The sequence below is a fragment of the Oreochromis niloticus genome, linkage group LG6, assembly GCF_001858045.2.
Source record: "Oreochromis niloticus isolate F11D_XX linkage group LG6, O_niloticus_UMD_NMBU, whole genome shotgun sequence".
In the NCBI taxonomy this organism is placed as follows: domain Eukaryota; kingdom Metazoa; phylum Chordata; class Actinopteri; order Cichliformes; family Cichlidae; genus Oreochromis; species Oreochromis niloticus.
Genome location: NC_031971.2, coordinates 17,219,156 through 17,246,753, shown reverse-complemented (window position 1 = coordinate 17,246,753; position 27,598 = coordinate 17,219,156). Strand labels below are relative to the sequence as shown.

The 27,598-nt window shown below is 39.1% G+C and overlaps 2 protein-coding genes across 5 annotated transcripts in view; one reads left to right on the top strand and one right to left on the bottom strand.

Annotated features, from left to right (window-relative positions):
- Positions 1 to 9,191, bottom strand: ppm1kb (protein phosphatase, Mg2+/Mn2+ dependent 1Kb). Its single transcript, XM_003452212.5, has 7 exons — positions 9,054 to 9,191; positions 5,761 to 6,283; positions 5,549 to 5,649; positions 3,523 to 3,688; positions 3,257 to 3,401; positions 2,207 to 2,341; positions 1 to 1,926 (listed from the first exon to the last, which is right to left on the bottom strand). Exons 2-7 carry the CDS (start codon positions 6,225 to 6,227, stop codon positions 1,795 to 1,797), a joined length of 1,146 nt encoding a protein of 381 aa, XP_003452260.1. The 5' UTR covers positions 6,228 to 6,283; positions 9,054 to 9,191; the 3' UTR covers positions 1 to 1,794.
- Positions 9,192 to 10,610: 1,419 nt separating this feature from the next.
- The window catches only part of herc3 (HECT and RLD domain containing E3 ubiquitin protein ligase 3), a 34,178-nt gene continuing 17,190 nt past the window's right edge, over positions 10,611 to 27,598 (top strand). Inside the window, exons 1-13 of one of the 4 annotated variants that reach the window (XM_005456948.4) lie at positions 10,611 to 10,709; positions 11,808 to 12,158; positions 13,871 to 14,030; positions 16,944 to 17,020; positions 17,831 to 18,052; positions 19,638 to 19,729; positions 20,004 to 20,134; positions 20,686 to 20,837; positions 21,639 to 21,712; positions 22,162 to 22,286; positions 22,454 to 22,513; positions 24,682 to 24,793; positions 25,758 to 25,947. In XM_005456948.4, coding sequence (XP_005457005.1) covers positions 11,936 to 12,158; positions 13,871 to 14,030; positions 16,944 to 17,020; positions 17,831 to 18,052; positions 19,638 to 19,729; positions 20,004 to 20,134; positions 20,686 to 20,837; positions 21,639 to 21,712; positions 22,162 to 22,286; positions 22,454 to 22,513; positions 24,682 to 24,793; positions 25,758 to 25,947 — 1,618 coding nt within the window. In that variant the 5' untranslated portion in view covers positions 10,611 to 10,709; positions 11,808 to 11,935. Of the gene's footprint in view, positions 10,710 to 11,807; positions 12,159 to 13,870; positions 14,031 to 16,943; positions 17,021 to 17,091; positions 17,350 to 17,830; positions 18,053 to 19,637; positions 19,730 to 20,003; positions 20,135 to 20,685; positions 20,838 to 21,638; positions 21,713 to 22,161; positions 22,287 to 22,453; positions 22,514 to 24,681; positions 24,794 to 25,757; positions 25,948 to 27,598 lie in introns of those variants that run through there. The other 3 variants (XM_005456949.4, XM_005456950.4, XM_005456951.4) reach the window with 3 other exon arrangements.

Here is a 27,598-nt window from a genome sequence, read left to right as displayed (position 1 = left end):
TCTGTTTCTAAATGTATCATTTTTTTATTGAAAGTGTCACAAGCCGTTTAGACCAAGAGTACAGTACTAACAGTGTTGTTCAAACGGTCACATTTGGGTCCCAGGTGCAGATCCAACACAACAATGATTATACTTTAGAGGCAGTGCAACAAAGTACAGTAAAATACTGAACACAAGGTTAAAGAGTAACTTTGACAGAAGGCTTGTTAACTATTTTGAAAATCATACACACAAGCGCCTTTAGAATATCCAAAGTCCCGTTAGATACAAGAATAAGGGAGAGAAAATGTATTTACATGAACATTTAGAAGCTGACAGCTTATACAACATTAGGAACTCACAGATAAAATAATGTTGATAAATATGACGTGCTGTATTTCTTTAGCATTAACAAGGACAAAATAAAAGATCACACCACCAGTGAACAAAAACAGTTCAGCTCAAAGGTTTAAGTCTGAAAACACATCCACTCACATTAGATCAGCCAACACGACTTGCACAGCTTAATCACACCTATATCCTACAGAGACTGGTTATATTGTTTCAGTTTAAGCAAACATTCACATTGTCATACATGGCTCTTAGCTAAACCATTCTCTAGTGTTGCATTAGGTGTGCTTTGTTGTGTCTGACTGACACACAACGGTGGAAAACCAAAAATAACGCCGGGTTACACACACCACAGGTCCATGTCTAAAGACCTGCATGTGTGAAACGTCGCTGAGATATAAGGAAAATATAGGGGAGAACAGTTTTCCAGGTGTACTTATCACACAGATGATTATTTACAGAACAGAAACAGTATGTTTCAGTACCTCAAACACTTCCAAGTCCCCTTTAAAGGACCTGTTGCAAATCAGGCAAGCCTGGCAAAGAAACATGAAATTTCTGATTTCATTTTTATTCCTACATAAATACCAAGTTCAGTCACCAAAATGCTGTTCAGGCAACTCCGTTTAAAACCTTTACATCTTTTAAGATTGTCCAAGTCTTCCGATAATTTCTGCGGCTCTTTAAGAATTTTTTTTTCTTTAAATATAAAGGAAATTTTAAGTGTTGGTTTGCAACTAAATGTACAAGAAAGATTCTTGTAGGAAAGCTATACAATTTAGATATTTTAAATTTTCCATAAAATTTTTAAGGCCCAGTCAGTGACTCGTTTTATCAGTGACACTAGTTCTTCAACCAAGGTGTGGGTTTCACAACAGCTGATGACCAATCACTGTAGTTCAATTGCCCAACCCCCGACTCCTTTTGTTGCACTTGCTCCCAAAATTAAAATGGAGAAATGGTTCAAAATTAAAACCTGTGCTCTTAAAACTGGTGGGATACATTTTCTTTAAAAATGTAGGTCAACAGTAAAAATGAAATTGTGAGTTAGATTGTGGTGTGATGAGAAGCTAAACTGATAAAACAATGTGTGAATAGCAGAAGAAGGTGAGGAATTAAATCTGTAGAGCAGGCTACAGATTTAGCCAACACACATTCCCGTCTGCTGCTCACACACTTTTAGCACCTATGAGGTCATTGGCTTGCTAGTAGATAAAACCTTGTATAAAGGGAGATTTACCCCGCCCCCCCCTTTTGTGTTTAGTGCACATCATGAATTCACTGCCTCTTTGTTCACAGAGGCAATAAACATCATGCAACTGTAATTAATGTTGTAGCCATTAGGTGTCATTATTTCGGCAAACCACACACTTTTTACAATGTTTCTTTACAGGAAGCCAAATGTATTGCACATGTTAACAAAGTCCCAAACAGACCTCGTCCTTTCATCCAAAGTCCCGCAGCCTATGCCCAGCGACCACTGGACACGAAGCTTCTGCTGAAAGAGAAACTCGTGTCTGAACTCTTGTGCTTTCCCCAGGCACCAAATGGCACCACGATGATTGTGCTGTTGTCCTCTGAACCATACTGAATAGCCTGAAGAAAAAAAAAAAAGCACCACAATGTGAAGCACAACAAGGTTAGAGAAAGTCATTGGGTGAATGATCAATTCAACCAAAAATTAATCTTCTGTAGGAAATTCCACACTTGAGGAAACATGGACACGGTTTTGGGAAGCTTTTTTGTGTCTAACAGATCATTTCAGTACATGAGTCAACCAAAACTTAATGAAACCCAGCAACAAACAACCTTGTAGGAGAATAGGTAACACATTGACCCATGGGCTAGTATTTAATGAAAGCATAAAATGTTTTACCTGCTCAGATATTCTCTGTGCTGCCTCTTTGGGTTCGTGACACTGGTTGATGACATTGCAGATCTCCTGGCTGTTCATAATAAAGTTAATGCCATCTGTGGTCAGCGCCAGGAATGAGTCATGGACATGGTGCAACTGAAAGGGAATAAATAAATAATAGTTTATAACAAGCATTAAAAAGACAAATCTACTGAACTATTACAAGAAGATGATGAGACTGGCTTTACTGATTTCTTCAGAGAAAAACAGATGTGAAAATGTGCTGTTGCCAAGATCTGCAGTCCAATATCCAAACAATACACCAGCAATGTGGATTTTAAATCAAACAATCGTGATGTACAAAATACAAACAAAATATTTTGCACAGTCATTTTTATAAACAGTCCCCATTCTCAGTGCCTCAGAAATAATCAGACAAACATTTTAAATATAAGGACTGTTTTTAAATACTTGGGTGAAAATACTTTGCAGTCAGTGGCTAAGGTCTCACCTAATGCTTTCCTCCCTCGAGCTGCTTGATTAGGGCTTTCCTGCAGCCACCTTCAGTTGTTGCTTGTTTGTGTCTCTCTATGACTTCAGTTTTGTTTTTAGTAACTGCAGACATGCTTTGTTTGGTTAAGATCATGTGACTGACTTGGCCATTGAATAATATCAAATTTCTTTCCCTCAAGAAGCTCTTGGGTTGTTTTTCCAGTTTGCTTTAGGTCATTATCATTTGCACTGTCAGATTATTTTTGCAGCATGTCCTGAATCTGAGCAGGCGCTAACGCTCTGCACACTTCAGAATTCATCCTGGTACTTCTGTCAGCAGTCACATTAACAATAACCCCAGTGCCTTGCTTCCATTGGCAGCCATATGTGCCCATACACTAACATTTTTGTAAAAACCCTTAAAAGTTTGAAAGTCAGTTGCATCTTGATTGTCTGATTTAAGACCCATTGTGGTGGTGCGCAGAGGAAAAATGACAAAAACTGCATCTTCTGAAGATAACAGGTATAAAAAAAATAAAAAAAAAATACTTCAGTGACAAACTAAATTTACAAACCTACCGTTACTCTTTTGGTCTCGGGTTCAGCAATGACTCCCGTCTTCTTCAGGTCAAAGTCTCCAATGCTGCGCGTCATTGCCAACCTGCCATTGACATTTGGCTGCCCCAGGCTATTCCAGGTGATAAAACCCCCACTCTTCTTTATCCTTTAAACAGGTGCAGATCAGTATATTAGTACATGTATGCTACGAAAGCAGGGCACTTACAATTAATAAAAAAGAAAGAAAAAAATGAAGTTTAAAACCTGCTTTTAAAAGCATCATGTACCTGTCTTTTTCATCCTTCCTCTCGGGGGTGTGGTCAACAGTGAGTTTAAGGGCCTTGCCCTTGCGGCACAACATGGCACGACTGTCACCCACGCTGCCGACCACCAGTTCGATGCCGTCCCTCAGCAGGGCCACGGTGGCGGTGGTTCCTGCGTTCATCCCGGGTGCTACAGAGACATACGAGAAAATCTCAAGATCCACAAAGCCACTGTCCACAGTGTTAACAACAACAACATGGTGTATCTCACGCACTCGCAGTCACACGCTACAACATGAAGACATGGGTGGGAAGCCATGTAGTAGACTTAGAAAAAACTACAGATATTCACACAGTAAACAACAGAGGAGGCAGTCACACATGCAGGTTGAACTGTTGCAGATAGAGCTGAGGTCCAGAGCAAATGTTACAGCAGGTAAGTCTAAAGCTGAATCCAAAAAGATAATAAATAACAACAACATTTATCAGTGCCCGATACTGGGCCTGATACTCGTAAAGCAACACAGAAACATCAGAGAATGTCATAATAGTCAGTGAGTTAGGCATTTTAGCTTTCCTCTTATGTTCACCATGGATGCCTCTAGGGTTGAGAAAAAATAATAAGTCAGTCCCAAGAATTATTATGTTCAACTGACTCAGTAAAGTAAATGACTAGCGTTTTAAATAAATAAGAAAAAAATGTTTTATTTATGCCAAATGTTGAGAAATTACTGGAACAAAGAAGATTAACAAGTATTTACTGCCAAATATTTGACATTGGCAAATAATGTTCTGGTGGTAGATAAACAGTAAAATTTTATGCAAATAAAAAGATTATCCTTTCCTCGCTTCAGAATTAAATGAGCTGATATAGACTTAACATTTTTAAAGCTTAATCTGAATATTAAACATGGACTGGATCTGTTGCTGACAACATAAATCTCACACAACTTTCAAACTGAAGCACTTTCTCACAAGAAGCGTTGCATACACTTGGTGAGAAGAGAAAAAAATCAAAAAGAGAGATAGAGATAGGTAGAGGCAGAGAGAGAGAGAGACGTGAGAGAGAGAGGGAGAAGTGAGAGAAAGATAGGGAACCTTCCAGTAGTCCAGGATTTAGGACCCGCTGGACTCTCCTTCAATATCTAGCCTCTCGTCATCCACACTGGTGCCAAGGGCTTCCAGCTCTTAGCTGGCTCCGCAGCTGCCGTAGATAACATGCACACACACATACAGGCATATTGGGACATTTCACAGAGCGAGGCCAAAGTGAGGCCACGTAACAAGTACACTAGCGTTCATATATCATTAAACTTAAGACATAAAAGGTGGTTGAGAAAATTCAAGCTAAGCTGAAGAATTTTACAGAAATAGGGCAAACATGTAAATTAGATTTATTGAGGGAAATGTTTTGCATTAATTTTTTTGAGGGATGCTCAAACATTCCTTAATAAAAATGCCTGCTTTAAACATAACACTTTGCAGACAGGGAAAAAGTAAACAGATTGGTGACAAATTAAAGGAAAAATCACTATTAACTAATTAAGCAAAGTCTTTAAACCTCTACTGACAGATGTGATTCTGTCCAAATGATATTCTCTCACTAGGAGGTTTCTTGTGGCAGTGACGTTCTTAACTGGTCGAGATCTGATAACAACAGTCAAGAATTCCTACAATTTTCTCATTAATCGACCCACTGGGTAAACCCTGTGTGGCGTCACGCATGTAAGGACAAAGCTGTTCCGTTTATCCAAATGTGTACTCTGATTTTTCCTTTAATTTGTTACCTTTCTGTTTCTGGCAATGTCGTGCTGGAAGCAAGAAAAACACTAACATATCTTCTATGTGTAGCTAATTTATTCATGAATTATTTAAGGAACTTTGGGGGAAAATGACAGACCTCTAACCAAAAGTGCTCAGTGGGGAAATCCAAAGCTTCAACGCCTAAGTAGGATAAGTAAATTATGTTTGAAGAGAGAAGAAACAAGTGTCATCACATAAAAACAGAGTACACAGCATATCCAAGTACATGTAAAGTGAAAGCACCTACCATTTGGAGAGAAGTGCAAATGCCTTGCTAGAGCTTTGTCTACTTCAAGGAAGGCTTTCGTTAAAACTAATTCCAGATTTTCCTCGTCTGCAAGAAGGTTCCTTAAGGAAATCAGAAAGAAAAATTACTTAGAGCTGTGACATCTGACATTCACATTATTCAGAAATGAATAGATAAGCTGCTTGTGACAGCGACTCATACGAACTCCTTACGTGATATATTTTTCCATGTATTTTTCACAGAAGTCAGCTGCCTCCGATCCACCGTGCCCATCAAACACAGCAAAGTAGAGCACCCTGTCGGTCAGCTCGGACACCCGGTAGCGGTCTTCATTGTCCTTGCGTTGACCAATGAGCGAGGCGCAGCCTACCTTGGATAGGCTAACTTTGGGAATGGGCTTGCCGTAACGAATGCTGGGGGGCAGCAGGATGGGCTCATCGATACGATCGTCCCAGATTCCAAATGAATCCCAGGTAGTGGGGCGGCCACTGCTGTCTGGATCAAAGCGTGTATTACTGTGCCGAGTTTCTGACGGGGTGTGGAGCGGTTTGCGGAAAATGAACTGGAAGTGGCTGTCATGCTGGACCGGAAGGGGGCCTAAGCTCATCTGTACAAGACCGGCTCGACCCACATGAAGACCACTGCATCTTGCCAAGCGTGCGAGACAGGTTGCTGACATCACCCTGACAGCACGAACACCTCGGAAGCCACTGGATGGAGAGGCAGAACTGTGTACTGTCCAGACAAAGAAGGAAAATAAGAAAAAAGGAAAAAAAAAATTAAATCCGTCATTTAGACTGGGAACACAGCATGACAAAAATCTTTTATTTGTTAAGGAAGAGCCTCGGTTATGAGGACTAAAGGTCTCTTCAAACTATTAAACAAACACAAATTGGGTGGAAAGAAACTGAGATGACACAAATTCCTTCATATTTTTGAAACATTTGAAATGTAATCCATCTAGTAATAAGTGACAAATACCTACTAACTATTACTAGCATCTGATGCTAATCATTTGCTTAAAAATAAATAAATAAATAAATAAATAAATAATCAAGTGGTTACTTTTAAATATACTTAATGGATGTTGCATTAAGACTATTAGATGAAGTCATCTCCTTCAACCCCAGTAAACTTCCTGACCTTCTCACTGGTCTTTTATTATTTGACAGAAAATAAAGATAGGCAGTAACTGGAGCCCAACAGGTCTTGTGTTCAAGACCCCATGTTCACATAAAAATTTAGTCAACTAACAATAAGAATCATCCTCAATTCTAAATTCAAAGCGTTACGCATTTACTACTGTGAAGTTCCATTTAAGGATACCACAGCGATTCTGTGTTTGCTGACTAACTACTACTCAAAGTTTTACCCAGTTTTATTTAATTTTATTGTTGATCTTCCAAGAGCTGCTACACAAATAGAACGTAACATAAAATGACATAAAATTATGTATAATACTGAACAAAAGCCTTGAGTCATTCCACTTTTCTTTACATTTTGATTTTCTGAAGGTCTTTCAAAGTTTTTCTTTGGACACTGGCTGCTTTTTCGTTCATTTTCAGTTCAGCCCTTGTACTTGACCATTCAAGGGCATGTTTTTTGTTTTTTAAGTTACTTAACATTGACCCATGAATCATTCAAGTATTTCCAAAATGTGATTCAAGGGATGAGCCAGTGTTGTGTCTACACACAACAGACAACTTGGCAACTAGTTGTCTTTTTGTGTGTGCAATTTTTGCACACTTTTCTTGCTCACCTTATGTAGTCCTATGTTGATTGTCTGTTATATATAGCACCATGGTCTTGGAGGAACGTTGTCTTGCTTCACTGTGTACTGTACCACTGCACATGGTTGAAATGACAATAAAGCCACTTGATTTGACTTGAAATAACCAATTTTATCCTTTTTATCTTTAGGCACTTGGTTAGTAGCGGCCTGTCACATAAAGACATTTCTTTAGTTTAATCCACAATAAACTCCAAAGATAAGTTTAACAGAAGTACTTTTGCACCAACAAAGTTTTCAAAAAGCTATTGTTTGAAAACTCTGCAATATGTGCTAAAATAGAAAAATGAACAAGTACACAGCAAAAAATATAAGTAGCCTAAAAATTAGCCTAAGAGTTATTAGTCATAGATTTGCCTCTCCGGATCCCGAACCCTAACATTATTGAAGCATTGTGGGATCACCTTGAAGGAAAATGGAACAAAGGGCACCTAGCATCCAAAGAAGAGCTTCGAATGTCCTTCAAAAAGTCTGGAGAACTATTCCTGAAGACTGTTTAAAAAGTTCGAAGAAATCTTGTCTAGTAGAGTTCAGACTGTGTTGAAGAATAAAGGTAGTCATACCAAATATTGACTTTGAAGCTTGTTAGAATTATAAAAACTCTGTATTTACCCCAAATACTTGATTTCCAACTATTTCCTATCTTCCCAGGAAAACGTAAAGAAATGAGAGGTCGCTCAAAATATAAACAACACATAAGCATATATTCTTAACAATGTGAACTAAATGTAGCATATGCAAACTTTTTTTGAAGTTCATTAAGATTATACAGATTCCTAGCATACTAAAGAATGAAGGGGCATAAAATGATTTAAGGTTATAGCTCAACACTAGCGGAGACAAAGGTCATTATAAAATTTAAAAAACTTTACAATTTACTCTTTGCCACCAACAAACCACAGTCTTGCCTGTTACTTGGCATTTATGGAACCCGTGTCTGGCTATTGAACAACAAGGTTTGTCGAGTTAAACAGCGACTAAAAGGACATTTAAACAATAAACAAACCTACCTTTCAGTAACAAGAGCACATGTGTTGTCCCTGAACTACATGCACAGCCTTTTTCGGACATCTACTATAGCAACCTCAATTCACACCATTGTACCCTTAAAATTTAACCCATAAGAGCCCAGACTCATTTTTACTGTTAGTAAAAACTATAGGAGAGACGGTGTTAAAACCTTAACAGGAACTTCCCTCACTGTGTAAAGGGGTTCTTGTGGGTTAATAAGCAACATTTACTCGGACAGCATTAATGAATGACCTTTATTGTATTTGGTTTAATTAGTGAATAAACACTGATTAGGGAGAAATTCCGACGTGCTATATCGTCCACATGTTGTAAATCATCTCAGGGTAAACAGTGTATTGATGTGCGTCAACGCTAAAGAATGATGCAATAGCCATTAAGCTAACTGCTGCAGTATCGATCCCAATATCATTAATGTGAGGCATCTAGAAGTGTTATCCTAAGAGAATCTGAATAAGAAGCAGTCCTTAATAAAATGCAGTTTCAATACACTTACGAAAAGAAGCAGTATATAAACGGTAACGTCATCCATTTTTCATATTAGCATTAACTAGCTAGCCGCAAACGATAGCTCTGTAGCACACAAGCTAACAAGACAGTTAGCATCAGGCAAAAGTTACCATTTCGTCTAACATTACCGAGATTTCGCCATTGACCTTTCAGCTGCATGTTGACTAAAAACTATACCTCGAGAGTTTCAGATGTTTTCGTCAGCTTTAAAGATCCTGTGTTTGCTTCTTGTGGAGTGATAACAAATTGAATGAAAACGTCCGCCCCCTCGTCTCGCCTTGTTATCAAACAGCAAGGCCTATGATGTGACCGCACCAATCAAAATCTTGTAAGAGTAACCGCCCACATTGACGCCCCGTTTACAGCGCATACGATTGGCCGAAAAAAGTCTTAATGGCAGCTATGGGTACCAATCATAAAGCTGCACCGCTAAGCGCCAACTGTAGCGAAACACCGAAGGATTATCAAATAAGAAAGGGCAATGTAGGAATAGAAAATACAATTTGTGACACAATGGCCTCATCCAAGCATTTATTTTGTTCACTAATCTTCTGGTTTCTTTATGGTCAGGGCACTAATTTAGACCCGGAGCCTCCAGTAGGTAATTTGAGGCCTGGATGTTTACGTCAGTCCAACCTTGGCCTGCTGGAATCTAGGTTACTGGGTGGAGAACGAAAGCCAGTCACTGTGTCAAACTCTTCCCATACCTGGGGGTAAAAGTGGAAGATAAGTCGTTAACTAGGATGAGCTGGATAAAAAAATTATGTCAAACCTCAAAGTTTGACATATGTCAAAGTTCTGATATGTGCATAACGCTGTTATTAGATAAGTTTAGTGAAATAATGTTTTCCTGCTCTGAAAAAGTAGAAATAAATACATAAAACTGCAGAAAATGTATACACAAGTACTCAGACAGTACTTGACACGGTAACTGTAATTAACAAAATCAAAAAGTAGCCTATAATTATAGGTTGATTAATAAAAAAAAACACAACAGAAAATTAAAATGAACGGAAACAAGCTTGAATACTATTTAAAATGAAAATACATTCATTGTTTTCACTTTTAGTCTATGTCAATTTGGTCACACGTGCCAATACAAGAGCCTGAGGAGGCTTTGGTTAATTACAGTAATGGCAAAAACTAAAACTTGCACTGATTTATATATGCCCTTGTATGTGCAACGTGATTAGTTTTTCAGATAGGTCCAGGTAGGTTTGGATAGACTTTTTTCCCTTAATAAATGAAATAATCGTTTTAAAACAGAATGTAGTATCTACTGGTGTTATTTTAGTCTAATATTAAAATTTGTTTGATCATGTGAAACACTGAAGTGTGACAAATATGCAATAAATAAATAAATGAATAAATAAAATGAGAAAGGGAGGAAATGCTTTTTCAAGAAATGTACACTGTACACAATTTATGAACAAGACAAAAAAAAACATCACAGGACCTCCCAATACTTAACACAAACGTAAACATGGTTACCATGTAACACTTAAAAGACTAAGGTTGACCGTATGCTGACATGATTCAGATATTAAAATTAAGAGTCTCCGCCATTTAAAACAAAGCTTGTAAAAAAGTATTAAATATTGGGAAAATAAAGTAGCCACACCAATAGATTTAATGTTCACGGACTTTGTTGTCACGCTGTAGGCACCCACCAATTCGGACACAGCCATTGGTAGAGCCCCATGCTCGGCGGACCAATCACATTGTGTCCTGCCCGTAACCTCTGATGACGTATGCAGCTGTGGCACTTCCTCGTTTGTTTTCTGGGCTGATGAACCGAAACCAGTCGCCCAAATTCAGAATGCATCTGTCAAGGTAAACACAGTGTTTTAATTTTGCGCCACCCAGCTGTAAAACAGCGCCGCTGTGCTTAGGTTGTGTTCGTCGGCTAGCCAGCGGGTCTCTGTTTTTTAGCCATAAGACTGACAGCCAGCGCTGCTTTAGCCTGCGAACGTTAGTTAGCTATTAACTATAACGGCTTGTGTGGTTTGTCAGGCTCGCTAACAAACTTACTCAGGTAATGTCAGTGGGGACACTTAGCTGCTGCTGCAGGCTGTGTTTGTAATGTACACACAGCACGGGTCAGGAAGCTAACCTGACTTAACGTGCTGGTCCTTACAAACGATAAAGCAGCCGCTGACACTTCAAATACAGCTAAATATACAGCTAAGCGTATCTCACATCGAGCTACCAGTGTTAGATAATAATAAAAGCCCACTGATAATACATGGGAGTAACTCACAGCCAAGACTGGTGTGCTAAAGCATCCTAAACAAAGCTAAAATATATAGCTAATATTTATTTAATGTTTACTAACTGCGATAAGGATGGTCACCGTGGGCTTTTGGTCCATTCCCTATATTTTCCTCCACCCTCCCAGGTAAATTAGTGCTCTCTAATACATGTGCCCACATCCTTTCATCACAGCTGTTTTTTCACCTTTTTCAAAGGTGATTCAGTTTAGTTTTTGCAGGGTTGTAATATAGGTTATACTTGTAATGATATTATTCATAATATTAATAAACATTATTTATATGGTGTTTATCCCAGTTACGATTTACACCTTAAACAGTGAAAATGTATAGTATTTAAAAGTCACGTTTTGGGGACATTGTGAGGTAAAGGCAAGCATACTCTATTGGCCCGTTTCTCTTTTGTGTATCTTCTGGCTAACTCAGTTGGTAACATTATTGTGCTAGAAGAGGCTGGACATTAAGGCGGGACTGCTTGGAGCTGCTTAAGCCAGGATTACACTGACAGGGTTTATTTAAACACACTGCCTGTTCCTCTGTCATCATGTTTACATCACTGTCACTACACACCCACAGCAACCTCCGAGCCCGTCCTTGTTCCCTAATTGATCGGCTCCTTATGAAGAAATATGCATAATCACGCTGGTTTTTTTGCTTCTAGGGTTGGAATTTACATGAAGAGGCGAAAGCGGGGCTGCTCTCGAGCTTGATCATTATTGTCTTCCTCCATCTGGCTGTCACTCTCTTTGCCTCTTCACATCGGTGCTCATTTCCTCTCCCTTCACCAACATGCTGTGCTGGGGGAATGCCAAGGATGGGCAGTTGGGTATTGGTGTGGAGAAGAACCCTGTGTTTGAGCCGAGGAACTGTCATGTGTTCAGTGGCAGGGGATTGAAAGAGGTCGGCTGTGGAGGCCAACACTCTGTGTTTCTTATGCATGATGGCAGTGTGTACACATGTGGCTCTAACAGCTGTGGACAGCTGGGTCATGACAAAGCAGGGATTTCCCCAGGTAAGCGCTAAATTGGAAACACCAGATTGGACCACCCTGGTGAACAACATAGCAAGTATGTTTGAGCATGTGCCTGAATTTGGCCTGATTTGTCTTTGCCTGATTTTTCTGGCTGCACTGGCAGGAGGTGAACTGATGGTCTAATAAAAAAGTCAAATTTTATTCTGTTCTCCAACTGTAGTGGAGTTATGTATTAAAAACCTAGCTTGTTATTTTGCATCTTTTACGTTTAAATAAAAGTGTTAATCAGTTAAAGTAGTTATACAAATGGGCATGGGCTGATGGTGAAATTCTGGGCTGTTACTGATGTTTGGCTGGCTTATTTGCACATAACCAAGGTTAAAACTTATCTATGATGAGTGATTAGGCGCACAAGCAAGATTGGTCTGCACATAGTTGATTGAGTTAAAGAGTCTGTTTTATGCTTTACCTCAAATAATAGAAATCTGTGAATTTCATTGAGTTTTTTTTCCTCAGCCATTTGATTAATAATAATTCATTTTAAACTGGAATAAATTAAACTCCACTTTCAAAAAACTCAAAGAAGTCACAGACCTGGTTATTTTCCTTTGGTATAAGCCAAAAGCTCTTTAGTGGACACCAGTAATATTTTATATTGGAGAAAAAAAACCCTGATGCTTAGTCACAAAGACTTTGAATTCCACTAATTGTAGTTGTTAGTACGGTAATAATAGTAAAAGCATCTCCTAAACTCATTGCTCAGTATACCGTCTGAAAAACTCCAGGTAACTGAAGAAGTTTGTTGAGCATGCAGTGAAATGTCTTTTGCAAGTCTTAGCAGGTTCAGTGGCTGTTGTGTTTTTATCTGATGTGGAAGCAGGATGACTGGGGATTTGAAAAGCACAGACACAGGCACTCATGTAAATGCAGCATGTTTTTTTTTTAACGCATGACTGTATGCTGGAATTGGGCATCATTAGGTGAGTTTGACATGAAACCGAAAGGATTCCTGTTTCCACATTTTGGGCATTATTCCTACAATGTAGTGACTGCAGACATGATGGGTCTGTGTTGGTATTATGTGGGTGGAAATGTGTTCTACTTCTTCTTTGTTTTGGCATGTGGGTGAACTTGTAACAGCCCTGAACAAATACAAGAATTGCTGGACCTTAAAAAACATACACAGATTTATTTGAGCTATGTCCATCCACATCTTTAATTAGATACACTGCACAGATTCTGAGATGTTATCTCACACGTTGTATAACAAGCTGAGCTGACTTGGCATAATAATTTTTTTGTTAGAAGGCCTTTATCATTTTATGTTTATGTTATTTAATCTTTTTAACAAGCTTAAAAAATGTTGACTGTTGATTAAATGCTATAGTCTTACCTCATTGGAAACCACATTATCAACTATTTTGGGTTTTTAATTTGTCTAAAGCAGCTAACCCTTAGTTTAACCTGGTCCTTAGCAGAATACCACCAACACCAACTGCAAAGTCTCGCCCACACATATCCTTTTTGCACGTGCTTCAACACAGCATTTCTCAGTGCAGTTAAAATATACTATTTTCAAAAGAAATGTGTATATTGTGTTTCTTGGATTTATTGTGTTATTGTGTACAATAAATACTTATATAATAAGTAGCATGTAGTTTAAAATATTTAGACTTATAACTGAAAAACAAATGGGTAAAGAGTAAAAGTAATGAAAAGACCTCTACTGTAGATCTGTCATCTCTTCACAGAGGTTGTTGGGGCTCTGGATACCCAAAAGATTACGATGGTGTCATGTGGCCGGGGGCATTCGATGGCAGTGAATGAACAGGGTCAACTGTTTGCCTGGGGAGCTGGTGATGGGGGACAGCTGGGACTGGGGACCACAGAGACGACTGTTCGAATTCCAAGGTGCCCGTGTAGTTTGTAGGAAGAAGGGTTTAGCCTGGCCACACAGAATTACACTAACTTACAGTACTTACCTGCAGCCTAGAACCTACTTATACGCACGATCTGATATCGTCGTGTTGGTGTTGTTCCCAGATCAACATAGTAAATGTTGTTCCAGGATCAACATTGGAAGTGACCAATCAGAATGTTGTGACGTCATACTTTTGCGACTTCGGGAAAAACCGCCGTAAAACAAAAAACTGTACTTAAGCTGCGAGAAACCGCCTCTGTCCGCCGATCAATGGACCCTGACCCTAACCCCAACCCTTTAATAAACGCTAAACAGAATTGATATTGTCCTTGCAACATTGGAATTTCATAAATGCATGAATGGCTTGGCGCGCCAAAGAATAACATCACAACATTCTGATTGGTCATTTGCAATGTTGATCCTGGAACAACATTTACTATGTTGATCTGGGAACAACACCAACACGACAATATCAGATCATCCTACTTATACAGTGTACATCTGGCAACTGCCACAGCTAAGTGTGTCCATAGAGCGTGCAGACGTAGACAAGTTTATCAGAGCCTATTTAAAAACTGTTAGTCATAGACTTCCTGCAAGTCTTTCACATGCAAATACTGGGAAAATGGAAAATGGGATTTTACTGTAATAAGTGGTTTGCAAAACGTTTTCTAGAATAAGCAATTAGTGCCCTGACAAACAATTTTATTTCTAATAGACAATTTACTGAAAGTTAATGAGGGGAAGAAAGCAGACAAAAGAAACTAAGACTAAATAGATATATCAGAAATATATTTATATCTATATGCTCACAAAATCATTATTAAAAAGAAAGAAAAACTACAGTGACATCTTCTTTGTTAATCTATTGGTTACTCAGACTGACCTCAGTGGTATAGTGGAAGAGAAGAAGCCCCATGTAAACATATACTCAGTGAGATAGTTTAATAGTATTTTGTATGCAGCAGCCTTTCATAATTCAGTTCAACGTAGTTTTATTTATATAGCACCCAATCACAACAATAGACGCCTCGAGACACTTTGTATTGTAAGAGAAAGACCCTACAATAATACAGTGAAAATCCCAATAATCAGATGACCCCCCTATGAGCAAGCGCTTTTGTGACAGTGGGAAGGAAAAACTCCCCTTTTAACAGGAAGAAACCTCAGGCAGAAGCAGGTTCACGGAGGGGCTGCCATCTGGCTCGATCAGTTGGGGATAAGGGAAGGAAAGACACATTGTGGAAGAGCGCAAGAAATTATTAATAACTAATGATTTAATGAAGATTAGTGCAAAAACACATGGTACGGGAAAAAAGTGAGTGAAGAAGAAACACTCAGTACATCATGGGAAGCCTCCAGCCGACTAGGCCTATTGCAGCATAACTAAGGGAGGATTCAGGGTCACCTGATCAAGCCCTAACTATAAGTTTGATTAAAAAGCTAAGTTTTAAGCCTAAAAAAAGGAAAGTGGGTGTCTGTCTCCAAAATCCAAACTAGAAGCTGGTTCCACAAAAGAGGGGCTTGAAAGCTGACGGCTCTTCCTCCCATTCTACCTTTAACTACTCTAGGAATTAAAAGTAAGCCTGCAGTCTGAGAGCAAAGTGCTCTATTGTGGTGATGTGGTACTATGAGGTCTTTAACATAAAATGGGACCCGATTATTATGGATTTAAAAGGGAGCCAGTGAAGAGAAGCCAGTATGGGTGAAATATGCTCTCTCTGCTCTCTCTAGTCCCTGTCAGTACTCGTGCTGCGGCATTTTGGATAAGCTGAAAGCTTTTCAGTGAGTTTTTAGGACATCAAAAATTACCATACTGCATCCTAGAAGTAATAAATACTAGTTTTTCAGTATCACTCTGAGAAAGAGATTGCACGAAAGGAAGAAAGCAGTTCTATATATTTGCTTAGTGTGTGCATTGAAAAACATATCCTGGTCAAAATGACTCCAAGGTTCCTCACAGTGTTACTGGAGGCCAAGGTAATCCCATTTAGAGTAAGCATATAGTAACATATTTCTAAGATTTTTTTTAGGGCCATGTACGCTAACAGTTTGTAGCTGAATTTAGAAATTATAGGTCATCCAGGTCTTTGTCTTTCAGAGATTCCTGCAGTTTCACTAAGTTGTGTGTGTTTTCTGGCTTCATGGATAGATAAAGTTGGGCATCCTCTGCATAGGAGTGGAAATGTATGCTTTGCCTTCTAATGATAAGGACTGGATTTGAACACCCCTGGCCTAAGAGAAGCATGTATAATATAAACAGAACTGGTTCTAGCGTGGAACCCTGTGGAACTCCATAATTCACCTTAGTGTGTAAAGAGGACTTCAATTAACATGAACAAACTGAAGTGTTATAATTTTAACAAGTTTGTCTGAATTATGTCTCTCTTGTAAATGAGACATTGAGTCTCAATGGGGCTACCTGTATAAATAAAAGTTAAATAGCAAGTAAAAAGTCTATTAGATATGATTCAAACCACCTTTAATAGCTACAGCATGCTCTAATCGCTGTAATTAAATTATGGTCATCGAACCTCATTGCACTGAGGTTTAGAAGAAGCACAGACAGGAATCTACTGTCAGAGGCCATAAGAAGACCATTTGTAACCTACACTAAAGCTGTCTCTGTAATCTGATAATCTGATGAATTCTAAAACCTGACTGAAACTCAGTACAATTTCTCTGCAGATGATTAGTTAGCTGTTTTACAAATACTCTTTTGAGAAAGGCAGGTTAAGAAGGTTGTGATTGGCCTATAATCAGCTAAGACAATAGACAACAGGTTTGGCATTATTTGGAATTTCCAGCCTTTTCATGCATCATCCACTTAAACACGAAATGTTTTTAATGTGTATTTTTGGTTTGATAAACAAATGTTGTTGTTTTTTTTAAATGTATCCTAGGTTGGTCAAAAGACTGTGTGACCATCGCATCTCTCAAGTAATGTGTGGGAATCAGCACTGCGTCGCACTTTCTAGAGGTGTGAAAGACAATTTCTTTATAACACCTCATCACTGTTCACAATCTGAATGTTGGATCCCAACTGTGTCCAATTGAGCTGAAATGTATGGCATCAGAAAACCTTCATAAATTCTTAATTTCACTTCATGTAAATTTTAGCTCATCTGTCCGCTCGTCCACAGTTCAGTAGAAGCGTTAATCCTTTAACAGTATTGGTCAGATCTGAGTGAAACTTGAACATGGTCAAGGTCACATTTGCTGTTTTACGAGCAATCACCAGGCAGTAATGATGAAGAACAAGTGTGTGTTTAACAATGGAACAACAAAGTGTCAACCATCAGCATCAAGGTTAGCATGACTAGGACTCGAGACATAATATTTTCATTAAAATATGTGATTGCAAAGGGAGGAGAGCATAGTTTAAGAAAATGCAATGGTTTTGCATTATGGGAGATGTTAAATTGAGTGTTTTTTGTCCAAAGAAATGTGATCAGATGTTGAACCACAGCTTCTTGGGGCTAAACACACATAGCTTAATGTATTAATACTAACAGGATAATGGGCTCTGTGATTTATGTGTCAGCCTGGAAAGTTGTTTATTTATTTATGTTTGGTGTAAGCTTTGACTTGATTTAAGTTTAACTCTAAAATGAAAACATTTGGTGTTGTTGATGTTTTGGCAATATGTAGGTATGAGCCATAATAATACCCACACCCTGTAACAGCTCTAAATATAGCCACTCTATAAAACAGACATCTGCCCTGTATTTTGTGTTCATTATTGGTGTTGATGTAAGGTAAAGTTCATGATGTGCGTTTTTCCTCTCAGATGGTCAGCTGTTCACATGGGGCCAGAACACCAGCGGGCAGCTCGGGTTGGGGAAAGGAGAGCCCAGCAAGCTGTTCCCTCATCCTCTAAAGTCTCTGGCAGGAATTCCTTTGGCACAAATAACGGCAGGAGGAGACCACAGTTTTGCCCTCTCATTGTCTGGAGCTGTATTTGGCTGGGGCAAAAACAGAGCTGGACAACTGGGCCTTAATGATAAACAAGGTAATAATCACCTGGTTGGAAAGAACAGCGACTGTTAATGATATAATGCAGAGTGTAGAGCTTCATACAAATTATATAAATCTTTACGTAAGATTGTGTGTCACATTTTTATCAATTTATTCGCGTTTGGGAAAAAAAAAGGTTTTCACAGGACTCCACATGGTATTGTGAAAAACTAAGTACACCTGTACTCTTTTGATAATATTTTAGAGGTTAAGTAACAGCTAAGTACTATTAATAATTACTAATGACTGTCAAGTGTGAGTACCGCTATCAAAGCAGACGTTTTGGCAGTTTCTGATCTGAAGCATTCACGTGTTAACACAATGCCACAATCTTCCCTGGAAACGACGTCTCAGCAAATTCACCCAAGATCAGACTGAGCAATACATAGAGAAACTGCAAAAAACCCAGCAGCTACATCTCAGACTCTAGAGGCCTCCGTTAGCAGGTTAAATGGTAAAGTTCACGATGGTACAAAATAGAAAAGGTCTGAACAAGTGTGGCTTATTTGGAAGGGTTACCAGGAGGAAGCCTGTCCTCTCTAAAAATAACATGACAGCACAGCTTAGGTTTGAAAAGTTGCATGTGAGAAAATTGCAAGACTTCTTGAATAAAGTCCTTTGGACAGATGAGGCCATTGGGGTGGCTGTAGTTTAGGAGGTAGAGCAGGTCATCTACTAATAGGAAGCTTCTATTTTGATTGTGAGTGTCTGTGAATGCCACATAGAAAGCACTTAAGCATAGAATGGATGTGAATGTGTGAATGAGGCATGTTGTATAAAGTGCTTTAGTGGTCAGGTAGAGTAGAAAAGCACTATATAAGAACTAGTTCATTTACCATTTATCATTATGCCAACGTGTAGATGTTTGGCTATAATGCACAGCACCATGTGGGGAAAAATTAAACACAGCATGTCAGCATAAACACCTCATACCATCTGTCAGCACGGTGGTGGAGGGGTGATGATTTGGGCACCTTGGAGTCATGGAGTTGACCATGAACTCCTCTGGATACCAAAGTGTTGTAGAGTCAAACTTTGGATGTCTACCCAACATTTAAAGTTTGGCCAATACTGGGTCAGGCCACAGGACAACAGCAGCAACGACTGAAAGAGAAAAGAGTCAGTGTGTTGCAATGGTCCAGACAAAGTCCAGACCTCGAACCGATATGAGCTGTAAGAGAAATGATTGAACTGACTGTATTACATGGTCAAATGGGGGAAATTTACAGACAGAAGTAAAAGACTGGCCTCAGTGTACTGACAGGAAGTAATAAGAAAGTCTGTGGAACAATGGCAACGTACTTGACCACGCTCATTTTTTGTTTTATGAGTAGTTAGAGGTCACCATTTTGGAGAAGCGATCTATTTATTGACATTTCATGGAAATGATCCTCAATATTAAATAATTTAATAATTTAGTTAATTAACATATCCATGTTTAGTTTAGTTGCCATTATGGTGCTAAATCAGAATGCAAAAGTTTAAGTGTTTTCCAGCATCTTCTTAATTTGAGTGAGTGGACTCATCTGGTTGAAGTGTTTAACAGTGTGGACTCGCTCATGTGTTGTCGCCTTCCTCAGATCGTGCCGTCCCATGCCACATCAAATTTTTGAGATCTCAGAAAGTTGTTTACATCAGCTGTGGAGATGAACATACAGCAGCCTTGACAAAGGTATGATTTATGCTTAACACATACAATGTACATGCTTTACATATGCATGTTTAATTTTGGCCATTTCTAGTAACAGATGTTATGCAACCAGATATTATATAGTCTTGTTTTGTTAGGTCGTTCTTGTTTAGCTGCCATAAAAATTGGTGCAGTTTTTAACTCTGTTAATACAGAGTTAAAAACTGAGTCTTATTAGTGCAAGACTATGCAGAAAGTTTCCCTCTTAAATGGAAAAAAGCACGGAAAAAGTCAGTGTGTTTACTCTTCCCGATAGGATGGCGGCTTGTTTACGTTTGGTGATGGCTCGTGGGGTCAGCTGGGTCACGGCTCCACCAATAGTGAACTTTTACCTAGACGAGTGCTGGAGCTCATGGGCACTGAGGTGTCCCAAATCGCCTGTGGCAGGTACTGTCTCTGATAAACCTATAGAGGACTTTGGTTGGTTATACCCATACAATCTCATGCAACCAAGTAAAACAACAGTGGAGTAAAGTCTATGTTTATGAAGCCTAAACTTTTTTTTTTCACTCTCAGAAAGCCGCAGTTTTGACTCTCTTGTATGGTGTGTGTTTTTTGTTTATTTTGTCTTAGTATTTTCTCCACACCTGATGGGAAAGGAATACTGAAAAGACTTATAGAAAGTTACCTTGTCCCTTAGATGTTAATAGCTTTGATTGTTTTGCTTCCAGCCACAGACATTTGTTACATCTTTTTTTGCTCAGTTATTTCTTTTGACCGTTAGAACAAAACTTCTCTTTGAGAATCCAAATTAAAAAAATATAAACATTAGTAATAATTAAAAAATATCTGCTGCAAAAACAACCGATCTAAACTGAACATGTTAAATCAGAGAGCTGTAAGGTACCTTTGATCATGTTAACTGCATATCTAATGCTGTAAATGTGTAACTATCAAAGTGGTGAATTTCTTCATATCGTGGTTTTTCCTTTTGCCAGGCACCACACGTTGGCGTTCGTGCCTTCCTCTGGCGTGGTATATGCGTTTGGTTGTAACAGCCATGGCCAGCTGGGAACAGGAATACTGGGGGATGCCAGAAGCCCATTTCCTGTGAAGGCCAGTTTCCTGACTGGAAAATTCCATAGGAGAGGTAAGCAGAAGACTTGCCGATCAGTCCCTATATGCTTGTGACCGAACGCCTTTTTAAAAGTGCCTCATTCCCACTTCTCACTTTTTTTTAGACATGTTTCCTGTTTGTGCCTTTTACTGGTAACTGCAGTGGAAATCCAGGCAGGCAGCTGTGAATGTTACAGTTTTATTTGGCCTAACCATTATGGTCCTGGGAACCTTGTTTCCGATTTTTTTCTTGAAGACAATGGAGAACTTTGAGAGAATTTGCAAAGTCTTAAAACAGAAAGAACAGACTGATAACGATACAGTGGGTTTTGTTAGTGTCCAGCTAGACTCTGCTGCTTCACTGTCTTGCGGAGGTATTTCTGATTTGGCTGCAGTTGCTGTTGCCAAAACAACCAAGAGGATAGTTGGTATTCAGCCGAAACAGCTTGTATTTCCACAGCAGTGTCTTCTATTGGATTTACCAGAAATCATCCTGCAATCTGCTTGTAATGTAGGCTAGGGGGTGTGAGTCACAGCAGAGATTTAAAAAAAAAAATATTGTAAGGAGACTACAAGAACACAATGTATTCTGCCATGTATATCAAATTGAAATAGCACAAAGAAGAGCTTTTGAGCCAACTGCTTTATGATTGCTTTATGCTTCCACAGTGTATTATTCTTTATCCTTCATTACTGTCTATCATCTTTATTCTCAAGGTCAGGAATCATTTCAGACACATGCAGTTTAAAGTGCTTTACAGTATGAAATATATATATTTTATTCCCTGTTATTAAATGTCCAGTGTCTCTCTCTTTTTTTATTTTTCTTAATTAGAATCAAAACAGTATACCGTGACCAAAATCATCTGTGGAGGAGACCATAGTTTCTTATTGTATTCTAATGAGCAGGTATGTGATTTCATAAAGATTCCCATAAAGTAAAAATTGCAATGTGACACACATATGCTTCTTAGTTTTCCTGCAGCACGCTGTATAATTCTAAGCAATCACATCCAAAAACTCCAAGCAATCATGTCTGTGTTACTTAGGTTCAGTGTTTCACCACAGGGTGGCGTTAATGTCTCAGCTTTAACCAGTTCAGTTGATGGAGCCTTTTATCTGGTTAAAAGAAAATTCAATTTTCAAACAAACTGTCAGGAACGTAGGCTGATAAAGATGTAAAGCGCTTAGCCTCGGCTACAAATCCAAGCAAAACATTTCGATCTCAGGCGTGGCCTCTTTATTTTGTCGACGCAACCCAGATCAAACTTTGCCGCACAGACTGCAAAGGACCAAAGCAAACAGTCTTCCGTGTTTGTAACAGTGCTGTTATGTGTTCTCTGTCTTCCCCTCTACAGACCTCTGTCCCCTCGGAAGACTTCAGAGTGATTAATATTGGCAAAAGTCTCTCACCAATCAATTATGAAAGTTTGAATTCGTTGAGGCTGAAACTGATGTACAACACAGACTCTAGCGTCACAAAGTAAGCCAACGATAAAAGGGTATTGTGTCAGATATTTTAGATTATAAGATAGAATGTAGACTCAAATATAATTGGTTCACACAAATACACACAGAGCTTAATTTACTTTAATCATTGGAAAGTCTCCCCTTGTTACATTTTCATTGTAATGCGTGTTTCGTTTACAGTGACGTCATAGTTCAGCTGTCCTCGACGGCGTGCTGGAATGCCAGCTTCTTGGACCAAAGGTGCGTAGACCTCACCTGTGTCAATATGAGAAATACACAAATAATGCAGTCAGGACTTGTTGTATACTGGAGCACGGTTGCATGTATTAATGCAAAAACCTTCAATGGAAGACAAAACACCACTGAGCTTACATTTTTCTAAGAGCTTTTCTAAAAGCTTACAGTGCTAAGAGTATTAGTGAATCTACATAGACAAGATATTTTTTCTTTAGAAAAAGCACTTTATATAAATTATATTTTGCTACTTTTTCAAGTCAGACTTGTAATTTTATTTTCACCTTTAAGAAAAAGAAGACAGTGGTGACCTTGAGGAGGAAAAAAGAAACAAACATTTAACAGTGAATAAGATATAGCACCAAAGTATAGCACCATAGTATAAAGAAGAGCTGAAATAATTAATTAAGAGGTGATAAAAATTTTAAGTTCCCACCTTAATAGTGCAGGATTTAGTCAGTATTTGCCAAACAAACCTTGGATGCATACATACCATCTGGATGACAAGTTATGACCAGATATTTTATTCTTCGTTCTCCGTCACTGTCTGTGTTATTATTAGAAGAAGTGTTTGATTTCTACAGGTTGAAAATGTGACTCTGATTTAAACTAGACAGGCACGGCATATTTAAAATAGTTAGTACAATTATGTGCTGCACGTGTGCCACGTCTGTATCGCTACTGTGCTGAGCCAAAAATAGCAAAGCACATGCTCAGGATCTTTGGCCTTGGTTCAGGCAGGTGACAGATGGCACAAACTGCAGTCGCGCTCGACATCAAAATTGCAGTTTTTCCACTGAATTTTGCCACAGAAACTCTCCCAGTATTTTAGGACAAAACAAAGGGCACCACATTCCCCAACAAAGGTTTAAAAAAAAAGAAAAAGAAGGATCTGTAGGCGTATTATTAGTGCAGATTCATCACAGAGTAACTTCTTAAGCCCTTCAGGTGTGTGCCATAAATGAAGTTAAGTAAGGAAACGCATGCCGTGTGATCAACAAACGAAGATCTACTTCCTCTGTCAAATACCCTCAAATCAATGCATATCATCTTATCCAGCTGATTGTCAGGCTTGGGAAAGATGCTATCTGTTTGGTTAGCGTGATCTGTGCGAGTCCATCAACCTATGTGTTGACGTCATGACGTATGTAGGACAAACTAATCAGCAGATACTTATCGCGTCCTTGGAATGAGGTGTGGAGGTCACCGGGTTGGAAAAAAAGGCCTCACAGACACATGGGTGAAAAATGAATCTTTCAAAAGCTGAAATGCCACAGGAGGTGAAACAAATAGTAACATCCATCATAAAGTAAGTAAGTAGTGCATATCAAATACAGGAGGACAGACTTGTACTAATTGACTGACTAAATGGAAATAAATGTTAGTTCCTGGCTTAGTTAATAACATGAAAACCTTCCCAACAAAAATGTAGCCATAAAAACTGTATTTGTATCTCCTTTTATTGGGTACAGCTGTGGGATTTGCTGCAGTTGTTCAGAGCACATCCATGCACAGGAAGTATTAGCATCACAGTTGGGACCCAAAACTGCTCAGATGGTGCTTTAAGCTCAGAGAGTTCTCGGATTTTAATGGGTCATTGCTGTGACTCTCAGTAGTTTTGTAGCACAAACCGCTGTACCATCTGCAGCAGTGTTTGCTCTTTGACAAACAGTCTCCACAGGATCACGTCTGATCTGACTGAGTGCTGTAAATAGTTGCCGTTAGGGATCAGTCCACTGTGTCAGTCAGTATTTGCCTTGTTGTGCCTATAGGGAAGGAAGATGGCATTTAGAGATAGCTAAATCTTTAATGCTCAGTGTCAGTGATATGTTGAGGGTTGTTTAAGGCGAAGCAGTAAGTGTGCTTATCAACTGGTTCTCACTCTCATCATCTCCCAGGCAGAAGAAGGGATCTAGACTTAAATACATTTAGGCTGCATGTATACTTAACCATTGCTTATATTGCAGTGAGTATTATCACACCTACCTAAAGGTGACTCACAGCTGACCTGCTGGATGTCAGCTTGGAGTAGACCTGTGTTTAATCCAAAGCAACTTTCCATCAAAGCTTTATCACGAATTCCCTGAATATGAGCTCTGGTTTTTATCCTTTTAGTCTTTGCTGAGATCTCACTTATATCTCACTTATATCTTTCTTTATCTGCTTTCTCTCAGTGATGATACCCATTTCAAAACCAACCCAAAGATCCCAGGCATCGATCTCAACTCTGTCAGAATGCTGTTTGAGACTCTGAGCAAACCAGCTTTCTCTGAACTCATGGAGCAGGTACTGCTTCTAACCTCCAAACCCAGTTTACTGTATGCCTCTAAGGACACGTGGTACATGTGTTTGATAATGGCTTCTGTTGTCGTCTGACTTTCTTTATCTGACCAGAAGCATGAATAAAGAAAATAGAATGCAAGTTTTGGTTTACTTCAATCATCTAATCAACTACTTTTTAAGCTATTACACATAAAGTGGATTCATAAGCAATGAATGTAACGTAACTCTCACCAGACAAAGCTGGTGAGAGGTGTGAAAGATTTAGTGGCAAACAGTTAATCTCAGGAATTGAAGGAGTTCTGCATGAATCCTAATGAACCCCCGTGCCTCTGGCTGTAGATGTTGCTGCTGAAAATCAGCTGCTCACTCCAAATTAAAACCTCATTGTTTGTATGTAGGTCACCAACATCTAAATCCATAGTGATTTTCATAGAAATTGGTATCACTGAATGTGATAGAAAGTGATTTTTGTCTGAAACGCTTCATGTTTTGGCTCCTTAATGATGCAGGTTTAATACATGCAGGGTTTGCTTTGTAACCATTCATTTGCTGGAATAAATGTTTTTAAAAAAAGAAAAAAAAAGAAGAAAATCCATGTTTTGAAAGTACATCAAGTTCTGCCACAGATCCATGGCACAAAATGCAGAACTGGATGACAACTCCTAACATTGGCACACTAATGTTATGTTTAGGACTGAAGTGGCCTCAGTCTGATTGATGCATGCTGAGGCCTCTTTCCCTAACCACTAAATAACCTCTCGCAAAATTTAGCAACTGACGTTTTATCGCTGCTTCCTCGTTCATCAAGCTTGTTTGGAAATATAAAAATATCCCATCACATTCAGCTTTTTAAAAAAAATCCAGTAAAATCCTAATAATTCTCTGACTGCATAACATGAATCTTCTTTCTCTGAGCTGTGTAACTAAACAGAGGGTGTGATGTCTGCGTCCTCTCTCTCCTGTTTAGGCCACCAAGAGTTTTGAGAGCCTGCTGATCCCTCAGCTGCCACGCTCCCCTCCTGATGTCGAGGCCATGAGGATCTACCTCATCTTGTCAGAGTACCCGGCCCTGCAGGACTCCAAAAACTACGTCCGCCTCACTATACCCTTAGCAATGGCTATTCTGCGGCTAGATGCCAACCCCAGCAAAGTATTGGGTATCACATTTGCACGCCCGCACTAAATACATTTTTTCATTCAAATTTGACTTTGGGAGATAACTAAAAACTGTGACGCTCAGCAACTCTGTGCTATGTCCCACCATGTTAAGCTTACGCTGATGTTTAGAATATGTCGGTATCCTCGTCCATATCTGTGCTACGTGTGCTTCGTCAGCAAGAGATAAAAAACACCACCAGGACAACAATATTTTCACAGCATCTTCAAACATTAGAGCCTGGCTGATATGGACTTTTGAACTCACTATTGATATTTGAGGAAAACTAGGGGTTTTAACAGAGGTAAAGGTCAGTTACTAGCTGGTCTGCTAGTTTAGTCTTCACTCTGTGGCCACATAAATCAGTTTAATAATAATGTTTGTTTGTTTTCTTGGTGGGTCCTGAAAATTACTTTCGTGCATTTTTTTTAAATATTTGGATGATATTTCATAAAATTTTGTTAACACTTTCAAAGATATTCATAGTGTTGCTGCAATAATACAGACAAGTGACAAAAGCGCTCTGAAGAAAAGTTTGTTCACCTCTGCACATGTGACCGACTGCTGCGTAAAGTAAATCCCAGATTTACCAGAACTGTTCATGCATGTCTGGTCTACACCACACAAACATACTTTCACTGGCCATTTTATTAGTTACACCTTAGACCCCTTTTTGCTATCAGAACTGTTTTAATTCTTCATGGCATCGATTTAACAAGGTGCTGGGAACATTCCTCAAATTTTGGTCCTTATTGACACGGTAATGTCACACAGTTTCTGCAGATTTGTCCATGATGCAAATCTCTCATTCCATCACATTGCAAATGTGCTCTGTGATTTGGACTGTGGAGTCCATTTGAGTACAGTGAACTCACTGCTACGATCAGAAAATCAGCCTGAGATGATTTGACATTTGTGACGTGATGTGTTATCCTGCTGCTTCCTCAAAAGGGACAGTACACTGTGTCATAAAGGGATGGACATTATCAGCAACAATATTCAGGTATGCTGTGGGCTTTAAATTATGCTCAAATGGTGCTAACTGTCCCACAGTGTGCCAAGAAAATGTGCCCCACACCACCAGCCTGAACTGTCAATGCAAGGCAGGATGGAGCCACGATTTCATGTTGTTCATGCCAAATTTGAACCCTACCATCTGAATGTCACAGCAGAAATGGAGATTCATCAGGCCAGGCAACGTGTCTGAGCCTGTGTGAACTGTGGTCTCAATTTCCTGTTCTTAACTCTCATGAGTAGCACCTGGTGTGTTCTTCTGTTGTTGTAGCCCATTTTCTTCCAGGTCTGACATATTGTGAGTTCGCAGATGCTTTTTTGCATACCTTGGTTGTAATGAGTGGTTATTTGAGTTCCTGTTCCCTTATTGTCAGCTCGAAGCAGTCTTGCCATTCTGCTCTTTGGTCTTTGGCAACAAAACATTTTCACCCAGCGAACTGCTGCTCAGTGGATGGTTTCTATCTAGCACCAACAACCACGCCACGTCCAGAGTCACTTAAATCATCTTTCTTCCCCATTCAGTGCTCAGTTTGGACTTGTGTACATCCTTAAATGCATTTAGTTACTGCCATGTGGTTGGCCAATAAGATATTTGTGTTAACAAGTGGTTGAGCAGGTGTATCTAATGAAGTGGCTTT